Here is a 12,128-nt window from a genome sequence, read left to right on the forward strand (position 1 = left end):
CCTCCTGGGTATTTATAAAAAAATTAAACATACCCAAATGTCCACGAAGAAGAAGCGAAAGCGAAGATGTCATAAGTTGAAGTATTCGTAGTTAAGGAGTGTTTAAATATACGTTTTTCTTGGAATAGAAGATCTTTTGTTTCCTCGCTTATTATTTCAATAAATAATTTGGCAGATGTTGAATAAAGAAGCAATACAACTGATGAAGGCTGATATAAAATGAACAGTGTTCAAAAGTGATAACTGTTGACATTGATTAAGCCAATGGATGTAGTTTTAGTATTCACAGTTGGCAATGAGTCATCATTTACTGTATATAGAATGCATATTTTAACATGAAATTATTGCAGGCATTTTATTTATGTCCATAACTATTCATCATGTCCAGATTTGCTTTGTTGGAAAACACTACTACTAGTGCTACATCCTTATTTAGAGAAAATCACCAACAGAGATATGGAAGTATCAGGTATCTACGACTAAAATACGTAAAATGTCAATGTTTTGTAAAATATATAACGTAATATAATTTATCTCGAACGAGTCTCCGATTTCAAGTAACCGGAAATTTTAATTTCAGTTTAGAAGCTAATTGAATGTCATTATGTATCAATCTTTTTATATTTGCCAACAAGATTGATACAATTTTCTTTCTTAACACAAATATATTTTAATATACAAGCAACAATAGAATTTGTAATAATTGTTATTACAACTACTTATTACAAATAATCGTTTATATACAAGAGTATTACAAACGTACAAATAATACTGAGTCTTCAATCTGTTCGGGCCCGTCATGGACAGGTGGGTTAAGGCGTTCGACTCGTAATTTAAGGGTCGCGGGTTCGATTCCCCGTCACATCAAACATGCTTGCCCTTTCAGGCGTGGATGCATTATAATATTACGATCGATCCCACTATTTGTTAGAAAAGAGTAGGCTAAGAGTGTTACACTGCAAAATTAGGGACAGCTAGCGCAGATAGCCCTCGTGTAGTTTTGCGCAAAATTCAAAACAAATCTTGGATGTTAGTATTTCCAAGACATATTAGGTTTCAGCCCTTTTTCAGGTTTCCAGTGTGTGTGGGTGTGTTTTTCTTATAGCAAAGTCACATCGGGCTATCTGCTGAGCCCACCGAGGGGAATCGTTGTAAATCCGTAGACATACAGCTCTACTAGCGGGGGGCAGTTTCCAGTGAGCCTGAAACTGTTAATAGAGGAATCAGGGTTCTTAGACTACAAAAAAGCTAAAGGAAATAACATATGAACACAAAAATAATAATTAATTAATTATTCGCTATATGTATTATAAATCGTTATAAATAAACTAAATTTAAAAAGGTAGAATATGTATACAGAAAACAATGTAAGAAAATTAATTTAACGAGAAAATAAATACGTGCGATGAATGATATTGTTAAAAGAGATGTAACAATAAAAGGTGTGGAAATTTAATATTAGGGTAGAGAGGAGCAATAAGAAACCAACCAAACAAATAACTATAAAGATAACAACCGTGGGTGACTAAAATGACCAATCAAGAGTGTATACATCGAAAACAAAATGTGGTGCAAAAAAATTTAAAATTTGAGATGGTGTCGATTAAGTATAAGGGAAAATGTAAGACGGAGAAATGGAGAAGGTAAAGTTAGAGGAAAGATAATTCTTCATTCCTTTCTAACGAATTAATAGTGCCTAATTTAAAAAAACAACAACAAACGTTTATACGAGCATTCTATTTGCGTTACAGAGGGAAAAATATGAATCCAAATATGGAAAAATCGAAAATGCTACCTGTGAGTTTTGTAGTGTTATATAAGAGAAGTGTTCACGTAAACGATTTTCTATTAATGGTTTTAGCCTTACTGGAAGTCTGATGAAGGTCTGTCGCCTGAAACGTTCAGTGATAATTTCAACGTTAGACTCGTAATCCGAGGGTCGCGGGTTCGAATCCCCGTCGCACCAAACATGCTCGCCCTTTCAGCCGTGGGGGCGTTATAATGTGACGGTCAATCCCACTATTCGTTGGTAAAAGAGTAGTCCAAGAGTTGACGGTGAGTGGTGATGACTAGCTGCCGTCCCTCTCGTCTTACACTGCAAAATTAGGGACGGCTAGCGCAGATAGCCCTCGTGTAGGTTTGCGCGAAATTAAAAAACAAAAAACAACAATATAAACAGAAAGAAAAAATAACGGAGAGTAGGGATCGTTGTTTACTCATAAAATTACTACAAGTTGTATCCAAAAGAAAATAGATGCCGTAATAAAAAGTACACTAAGAATTAAAATTAAACAAGTTACATAAATTTTAAAACGATGTTCAATCCCTACTTCGGTTGGTATTGGGATTCATATACTAAAATGAAGCAGTCTAAACTTGTCAACCAAAGTAGCGATTAAAATCATTTTGAAATCTATCCAATGGTATTACTTTACTTGTTTTTGTTCGCTTTTATTGCAGTATTTACTTTTTTATGAATACTTATAGCAATTCTACCAATAACCAACAATATCAATTTTCCGTTAAAATGTTAATTTTTTCTTCTTTATTTGTACAGCGTCTATGTCTATGAAATGGGCAAAACTTCTAAAACTTTTAGCATAGTCATATCCGTGATAGCGATAACATTTACGAGGATTTAAACCACAACCACAAACTTATCAAATATTATCCCTAATTTTGGTCTAGAAAAATGTTGTAAAGTTGCCAATGTAGGTATTAAATATTATAAACTTGTGATTATGGTATTAATTATTGTTTCATTACTTTGTGTAGCAGGATTCCTACTTTATTTTAAATTTATAGTGTTTAATACTCTTGACTGTTTACTTTTTATATTATAACTATATTCAGTATCTGAAGAAACTGTCGCTTGTTAGTCCTAATATATGTAACTTCATTTGTAAGGTTGAACTGTGTTTAAAAGATATTTAAGCGCGTGCATCATAAGTTTATAAAAATCTTTATAAAACCATCGGAATAGAGAAAGGGGAGGACACCTAGAGACCAATCAAGTAAGCTCGAGAAATTATGTGGTGATAGTTCGAGACCTCTAGGGCATTTGTATTGACGTGATCAGCTAGGTAAGTGGTAGATGCAAAAACTACAATTATAGACATTGTTAAATAATCATTGTTATACCGGAAATGTTAGCGACTTTTTTCAGCGTATTATTATTATTATATAGATATATATTCATAATATATCGTAACCTTATTTGAACAGCCGATTCTCCCCTTAGAAATTCAGTAGGGTGATTTTTCTGCACGTGAATTATTTGGAAACCTTGTCTATCCTAACAATTACAGTATTAAGTACTGCTACCATAAAATTAGTTTTATTTGGTGAGTATTTCACTATTATATTTTCTAACTTAAACACCCACACCAATCTGTTCTTATTAAAAATTGCTCTGTTTAGTGGCAATATTTTGATTTTGAAATTAATGCTTATTGTTATTCACTTAAAGTTTGCATTATTAGTATCTTAATAATGATGGGATAAGATCCATCATAATTTGATTAAATGCTAATGTTTAAAGTTATACACTATTTATAGGAAAGTTTGAAAGAAAAATTACAGTTGTTGTAAAATATAACTTGTGTAAGTTTTAACCAAATTTGTGTATAGTAAGGAGACCATTTGGTCCTTCAGCTGACATTGTACACTTGCCCTCTACTCTCAGGAAATCAGATTCCCATTTGATTCTGTAAAGTGCCTTTCCCTATTACTGCTGATGACAATTCATTCTACAAGTAAACCACCTTGTTATAAAAATAGTCTTAACTTATTTGCCTATTCAATATCTTACATTTGAGTCCCCTCTTTAAAGTTATTTTCATAGGCATTTATCTTATCTATCCTCTGGATAATTTTGTGAAATTCATTAAGTTCACTTCTTACCTTTTTTTAAACATATCTCGCAAAAATATCCCTTCCGTTCTTGGGCCCTTACCAATAAGATTCTTGCACAAGGAAACCAAAATGACAAAATGGTACACAGTAGCCCAAGTAAATCACTAATTCGTGATTTATATAAAGAAATAATAACATTTTTTAAAAAACTTGTAATGGTTAGAATTATAAAAGCAGCAACAAATTCTATTAACCTTAGTGTTAGTAACTTATCAATCCCTATCAATGTCCTTTTCTTAATTAATCTTTTGTATAATACCTGATAAGAACTTGGACATCTAAGTACACAAAGTTCACTCACTTTGCCCAGATAATAAGTAATACCTTAAAAACAGATTAATAAGGCAAAATTACCAATTGATGAATTAAATTTGGTATTAAAATCTATCATATTTTACAAAATGGATTCCTAAAACTTCTTTTATCAAACTCAGTAGTGTTCTTTTCACTACAGAAATAAGATTAATTGACCTATGACTAATAGGGGAACTTATCCTCATTAAAAGTATAAGTAACGTAAGAAATTCTTCAACCTCAACCACCTGCCCACTTTCTATTGACATACAAAAAATAAGAAAGGAGTGTCTTGCATATTTGATCTTCAGTCTTCTTTAAAACCATGTTTGGTCCTAGTGCTTTGTGTTTTTTGAACTTTTTAATGTTTTTAGGAATAAAAGAGAAAAACATTCAAAAGTCATCCATGTTTTTAGACTTAAATAGCAATCTTACCTTCATCATCTTTTAGAAACCTAATATACTTTCTAACATTTTGATTACCTTGCTACTTGTTTCAATATCTTCAGCCAGCTGTTTTGAATTTCTTAGTCTCAGTTTTCAAAAAACCCTAAACTCCATAAGATTTTTTATATAATTCAATCTATTTATCATTGATATTTTCCTTCATGCATTTACTAGGTTTGGTCTTGTCTCTTGCCTTTTTCCTTTTTTTTTTTTGTTGTATCATGCCTATCTTAAGTTAAAATTAATTTATTTAAAAAAAATTTAACCATCTTACACACAATACTTTTTAACTCAGTTTAATTTCACTAATGATGAATTTTATATCATGGACACCAAGTTAGCTTTCTAAAATTAAGAATTACAACTTTTTATCTCAACATGTAGCAAGAAAACATCAAACCTACTTATGCAATGATGACTTTTCCTCATATGTTCCCTTAATTTATCTCTTGTACTCATACTGTTATTATTTATTAGTAATATATTCAAAATAGCATCCATACATGGTTGAATCTCTGGCCATTTAGTGTAAAAAACCATTTTTAATCACTTGTAAAAAAAGTTCTCTCCCTTACTATTTGACTCTGTACAATTCCAAGCAGTATGTTCAAGTCTTTCATAATTATTGCATCAGTATTCTTATTAGTATCAACCCTGAACTCAATATACAATTTGTTATTGGCTCTTTCTGTCTGATTTGGTGACATATAACAATTTTCTGTAAAAAGCTTGATAACCCATGAATAGTAATTCATATAGTTTCAAACTCTTGTTTACCATTTTGTTTATGTTCTTGGTCGTAACACTAGTAAGATGATGCAGTTTGTCTCTTGTATAAGGAGCACACACCCACTTCTTTTGAGTACTCTGTTACTTTCAACCTTAAACTCAGGAGTTTAATTAGGCTTAATATGATGGGATAAAATCCATAATTATTTAGCTGCTTCTGATATATTCTCATGTTATAACATTGAAACCTACATATTTACTTTGATATATTGTAATTATGTAATCCTTTGATATTGAAAGCATGAATAATTTAATTTTTATTTTTTTATTTTCAGAATTTCCATTTAAGTGAAACCTTGTGGGACAACAAATGAAAAGATGGGTCATAGAAATAAAAAACATCACATTAGATTTCATGACAATGATTTTAATACTGAAAAACAGAATAATGTAATAAATAATGAGCATCCTAGTCAACCTAGAAGTATTAATTATCAAAACAAAGATAACAATAATTGTAAGTTGTTACATGCAGCAGAAGTAGACTTGATTTCTCCATCTGGTAGGAAGAAACATAAGAAAAACAAAAATAAACAGATGGATAAAGAGAAGAGAAGTTACTATAAGGCACAGCATAGAAGAGAAACAAGTGAAAGAAATTCAGATATTAGTGGTGAATCATTTGCAACAGCATCATTTTTTGGAAATGGACATAACATTAATTTGAAAGATGCCAACACAGAATTTGTTCCAAACAAAAAGAAGCACAGAAAAAAACATAAAAGAAGTAAGAAAAGTGAACCAAGTGAAATCTTGCAGAACAGTTCTCGGTCATCTTTTACAGACAGTCAAAGAACTGTGAGCATTATTGATGCGTGTGAACAAAATGTGTCTCAGTGTAATGAACCGACAGCAAGGCATGAGAATGTTAATGTTATGGGACAAAATAATTTTAATTTGAATAAGGGGAAATATGAATGTAATGAGGAATTACCATGGAAGAAACAAAAAAGAAAATATTTGAATGGTGGATATGAAACTCCTGAAAAGACTAAATCTCCCAATTCAAATACAAATAACACAAGAACTGTATCAAAAAAAATGGTCACTATAGATTGTGAACATAATAAGCCTATGTATGGTGAATTAGAGTCTTTTGTACCAGCCAGTAATAATTATGAGGATTCTTTAAATGTGGACTGTGATTTAAATGGTCATAATAGTTCAGGATTGAAATTTAGAGAGAAAATTATTGAGAAACCAAGAAAACAGTTTTGTGAAGGTAAACAAATTAGTAGCAGTTTATCCACAAAAGAGAAAAAAAAGTTTGCTTTTGATGGAGAGTCTCAGAATAATAGAAAAACTAGCGTAAAGAGTGCATTTACTACAAGATCCACATTTTCATCAGATTCTAATGTATTAGAAGAATCGGATGAAATTGATGAAACCCGTAGCTTTAATGGTCAGAATGGAAGAGAAAAGTTTTCAGAAGATAATGACCACCAAAACTCTAAGGTGAATGGTAACCAACACTTTACTTTAGATCAGTCAGATACTGATGACGACCAAGCAGTTATGGAAGAGGTAAATGATGAATTTGACACATTAATGTTACTGAAGAACAACCTTTCAATTTGTGTATATATACATGTTTATAACTTAAAACACAAGCTGAAACAAAAATAAATTAAATGCTGCACTAATTAAAAAGATTCCAGGATACAAACAGTTAATGTGGGATTATAAAATGTACCCTAGGTATTGGAGGTTATGTAAGAAGTAGGACCCACATTGCAGTGGGGATACTGTGTATGAGTCTTAACCTCCATTTGCCAGTCTTGCATAAGGAATAAAGTAGTAGCAGTATAGAAATTGAAAAGCTTTATATATATACACACTATACAGTGTTTTAGTTGAAAAAATTACCATATACATAATTTTTTTCAGTTTATGCTAAAAATATCATAGATGTGTTATATAAAAACTGTTAGTCAATTTACTTAATTTTTTGACATATTTCAAGGGTTATTTTTTTGTGTGTGTGACAAATTTTTCCAATAGAATAAAAGTAATTGTTGCTTTTACAAAGTTAATTGAAAATAACACTGCATAACATTATTGCCAGGAATAAGAAAGACTTATTGTTGGAGACTTTTCAAATTGCATATTCTTATTACCTTCATTTGTTTTTTTCCTAAATCTTGAGAAAAAAATTTTTGGGAGTAGGGGCATATCTTTTTTCTCTGTATATATTTCTCATCTCACCCACTGATTAATCTAGTTTCTGAACTAAATTTATGTAGAGGGAGGGATTGTAATATCTTTATTGGTTATTGAAGGTAGCAGGCTAGTAAACATATAGAAATTCTCATATTATCATAATATTTTCCAATAAGTAAGAAATGATTGAATGACAACAATGTAAACATTACTTTCTTTAGGAACTTCATTTAGATGCCACAGAAGATCCCCTGAATTTCTCTCCACCAGCTCTTCACAAAGCTGGAACTGTATGCAACTTAACACCAAGTGAAAAGGAACAGCTACTTTGTAAAGGTTAGTAGACAGTTATGTTTAATCATTTGGATGAAAAAAGGTTTGTTATTGATTAAATAAAAAAACAAAAAATGTTATGGATGTATCTCTTTACCATCATGTTATAATGTAAACATTTAGTTAATATATATTCCTAGTTTCTTAAAATTTGAGATAAAAATGATATATTTTTGTTTTTTGTAACTGTATCACTTATCATATAAGTAATCTCAAATAGATAAATGTAAATACTTTGTTACATAAGTAGGGCTATGTTACTTGTTTATATGATTTATATAATGTTTAACCACTTCACATAAAGGTTTGTATGTTTTTATTGTTTATACCAAGGTGTGAAAATTCGTACAGGAAAGTGGACTAAAAGAGAAAATGATATTTTGAAACAAAATTGGGAAGAACTCTGTGAGGTATGAAGTAGGTAGTTGGTATCGCTAGGTTTATTGTATTAAATGTATTTCAATTTGGGGATTTAGCTGGAAAGAAGGTGAAAAAATGAGTTCTCAGTGAAATTGTTAGTTTTACATTACATTTTTTAGTTCCTGATGTTTTGATGTTATTTAGTAAGCACAGAAAATGTTGACTATGTAATCACTGGTATACTATTTTTATGAATTTGCTAAAAACATAAGTATGATACAAGAAGCATGCAAAAGTATGTGGTTGGTATGTTAATGTGTCATTTTGTATTATTAGTCCATCATAAAGGTGATAGGTACATTGGGTAAAAATATGTAAAACCCACGAAATATCCAAAACAATTTTTGTTAGTGTGAATTTGCCAATGTAATTGGAAGGGCCTCATTCAAAACTTATTGTGAGATTGTAACCATAAATTGATGCAACTTATAATGAAAGTATAATTTGTATTCTAAAAACAGATGGTATGGATATTAAAACTTTAATTAGAATACAGAACAAAGTTTTGAAAGTTTTAACCTTCTTCGAACATCTTCAGGTTAATAGAGGGTTTATAACTGACCATTGCCGTATATGTTTCGGGGATGAGATTGTAGGGGGCATTGCGATTAGATGTTAGGTTACACTGCATAATTTTTTTAAAAAGTTTTTGCTAATTGTGACAGGTACCTAGTCACAAAATGTAGTTTTGGTTTTGCTTCATCACGTAGGAACTCTGAGAAATAGACAGTTAACTGTTTACTGGCAATAATGTATTTAATTGCATTTGTTTCCAATATGCTATTAAGTTCAACATAATTAAGTGTTTTGCTCCTAATTTTCATTTGTATTCAGTGTTTGATGCATCACATTGCAGTGTCCAACAGTAGTCGGCAAGCATTGATGGATTCCAGTTGCCCTGATATTGTTTTTCTATTGTAGCAATGTCCTGGTAAAACCTTTCACCATCTTCGTCACTGACAGCACCGAGATTTGTGGGGAAGAAGTCCATGTGTGAGTGGAGAAAATTAATCTTGAGTGACATGTTGCACTTCATTATTTTGTATTCTTTAAGAAGTTTGTCTACCAGCTGAATGTAATGTGGGGCTCTGTAATTGCCAAGAAAATTGTCAACAACGTCTTTGAAGGCTTTCCAGGCAATCTTTTCTGGCCTAACTAACAGATCTTCGAACTGCTTGTCACTCATAACATGTCTGATCTGAGGGCCAACAAAAATGCCCTTTTTGATCTTGGCCTCAGTTATTCTTGAGAACATTTGTCTTAAATAATGAAAACCTTCATCTTCTTTGTACATTGCTTTCAAGAAATTCTTTATAAGTCTCAATTTTATGTGAAGAGGAGGCAAAAAAAATCTTTGCCGGGTGAACAAGTGGTTCATGTGCCACATTTTTCTGTCCTGGAACTAATATTTTACAGACTGGCCAGCTCTGTCTAGAATAATGTGACTTTTTGGCACGGCTGTCCCATTCACAGATGAAACAACAGTACTTTGCCGAGCTACAGTCCCGGTAACAGAGCAACGACTTTCAGATCTCCACAGATATTTCAGTTGTACTTGCTGTACTGGATGTGCTTCAACAACATTTCCATGTTCTCGTAGATTTCTTTCATGTGTGCTACATAGCCAACAGGTATTGAAGGGTGAACGTTGTCATTGTATAATAGAACAGCTTTGAGGCTTAACATTGATGAATTAATAGAGATGTCACTCTTGCAGGTCATGGTCACAACCCAAAGCAGAGAACAATCTTTCAATGTCAATACAGAAACCAAGACTGTCAACTTGTGCGAAGAATTTGGTTATATCATCTTGGCAGCTTCGAAAAACAGAAATTTTCGTACATGATGACAGCAAACACCATTCCTGCAGTCTCGAACCCAACAATTCAGCTTTTGCTTTTGACAGACCCAAATTTCTGACCAGATCATTTAATTCTGACTGTGTTATGAGATGTGGATCGCCTGAGGAGCATGGTTCAAAATCTAGATCAATGTCACTGCCAGTTCCCTGCATTGCAGTTTCTTCATCTGGTTCGTCTGAGGTCCATTCCTCTGGTAGTTTTGGAATTAGAAGACTGTCATCATGTGGCATGGGTCTTATTGCTGAAGGCAGATTAGAATATTCAACTGACTTCTTGTTTTTGGCAGAGAAACCAGATACATTAGTCAAAGAGAAGTAAGAGTCCATCACATGGTCTTTCTGTTCTCGTCATATCATCGGGACAGCAAACGACATTGTCTTTCGAGTTCCTCTGAGCCAAGCTCTCAGACAGACAGCACATGTTACACAACAAATGTGAAGCATCCATTCCTGGTCTTGATCACCAATTTTACAGCCAAAGTACAGATGATATTCTTTCTTCTCAGGAGCAGTCTATGAGTGTCTCTGATGAACAAGCGTATACTCGCCACAAATATAGCAGAATGCGTTGCGGCTGTTACGAAATTGACAAGACATATTGACCGACACCAATCGTCCTGTAAAACGTCTATATATAATATCTAACTTGCTTGTTACAGTGCTACTGAGGCAATGCTATATTCTGAAACAATGCATACACACTATAAGGTCTATATTTGAGTCTAAATGAGCACTTTTATAGCCTGCCTGGGCTGCATACTTTCACAGAACAGCTTCAAACCTGGCCTGATTTTATGCCTGGACATGCCCAGACTGCACAAAACATTGTTCATAGGCCTCTTTCAGAAATGAAAATTTTTGGACATAAATATAAGAAAAAGCATAACAAAACTGAAGATTTCGATGAAACAGTACATGATGGGCAAATTTGAATGTGATTTTCGTGATCAGCAGCCAAAAACCTATAAGGAACACCTAACAGTGTTCAAGAAGCAAAAACTTTGTTGTGCAGTATTATTAATTAATATAGGTATAAAGGTGTTCCTTTATACTGGTTTAAATTTGGTTTGAGTTGTTATAAGGACTCCTTTGATTTTGCATTTGGTTTTATTAGTAATGTCTTGTAGGCTTAATTATTAATAATTTCTTTGTGTTAATTTCGAAGAAAGCAAAAGATTTTGTTTTAAAAAAATCCTTTGTACTTATAGTACAAATTATTATTATTATTATTATCCATTAATCTGTTTCCTCACCATTTATCAAATCACTTTTTATTTTTTATTATTGTTAGTAATTTTTACAGGTCTAAATGTAAATGTTTCTTCCTTGTATGATGTTTTTTTGTAAAATTAATTTTGATCATAGAAAACATCAAGAAAAATGTAACTCAAACTTTAGTATTTAAAAGCTAACAGAAAAGTTATCCATTCATATACACCACAGTAATAGATCATAGTAAATTGGCTTGGTAGCCTACATTTTTTATTCTAAAAAGAAAACTTGGGGTAAAAATTATTAATGCATATTAGTACCTATTAAAATACTGAAGATACTTGTACACTTTACTTTCTTGCACTTGTAAAAGCTTACTGAACCTTGTTTACTGTGTTTTTCTTTTTTTGTATGTGAATTTTATGTCAACATTTATGTAGTTCAGCAAGTATCATTTTATTGTTAGATGACTGCATATAATGACAGACATTTAATTATGACAAAAAATATTTATGAAATAATACAGCTCTCAAGATATATCTGATTAAGATACCATTTAACATAGCGTATGGATAACAAGAAGCCATGTGGTCTTTCAAGGCTGTCCTTGCACACTCGCTTTTTAGAAAAGTAAAAATCTAAACCCTCCAACTTTTCATGAAAAACAAAACAAAAAAACCATCCCCTTCCTCTGTTA

General features: G+C 32.0%; 1 protein-coding gene across 2 annotated transcripts in view; it reads left to right on the forward strand.

Moving 5' to 3' along the window:
• The first annotated feature begins 2,944 nt into the window (after window positions 1–2,944).
• The window catches only part of LOC143230709 (uncharacterized), a 38,416-nt gene continuing 29,232 nt past the window's right edge, over window positions 2,945–12,128 (forward strand). The window contains exons 1-4 of one of the 2 annotated variants that reach the window (XM_076464726.1): window positions 2,945–3,083; window positions 5,721–6,969; window positions 7,827–7,941; window positions 8,272–8,348. In XM_076464726.1, coding sequence (XP_076320841.1) covers window positions 5,764–6,969; window positions 7,827–7,941; window positions 8,272–8,348 — 1,398 coding nt within the window. In that variant the 5' untranslated portion in view covers window positions 2,945–3,083; window positions 5,721–5,763. Of the gene's footprint in view, window positions 3,084–3,205; window positions 3,345–5,720; window positions 6,970–7,826; window positions 7,942–8,271; window positions 8,349–12,128 lie in introns of those variants that run through there. The other variant, XM_076464727.1, reaches the window with a different exon arrangement.

Source organism: Tachypleus tridentatus, chromosome 10, assembly GCF_004210375.1.
Source record: "Tachypleus tridentatus isolate NWPU-2018 chromosome 10, ASM421037v1, whole genome shotgun sequence".
In the NCBI taxonomy this organism is placed as follows: domain Eukaryota; kingdom Metazoa; phylum Arthropoda; class Merostomata; order Xiphosura; family Limulidae; genus Tachypleus; species Tachypleus tridentatus.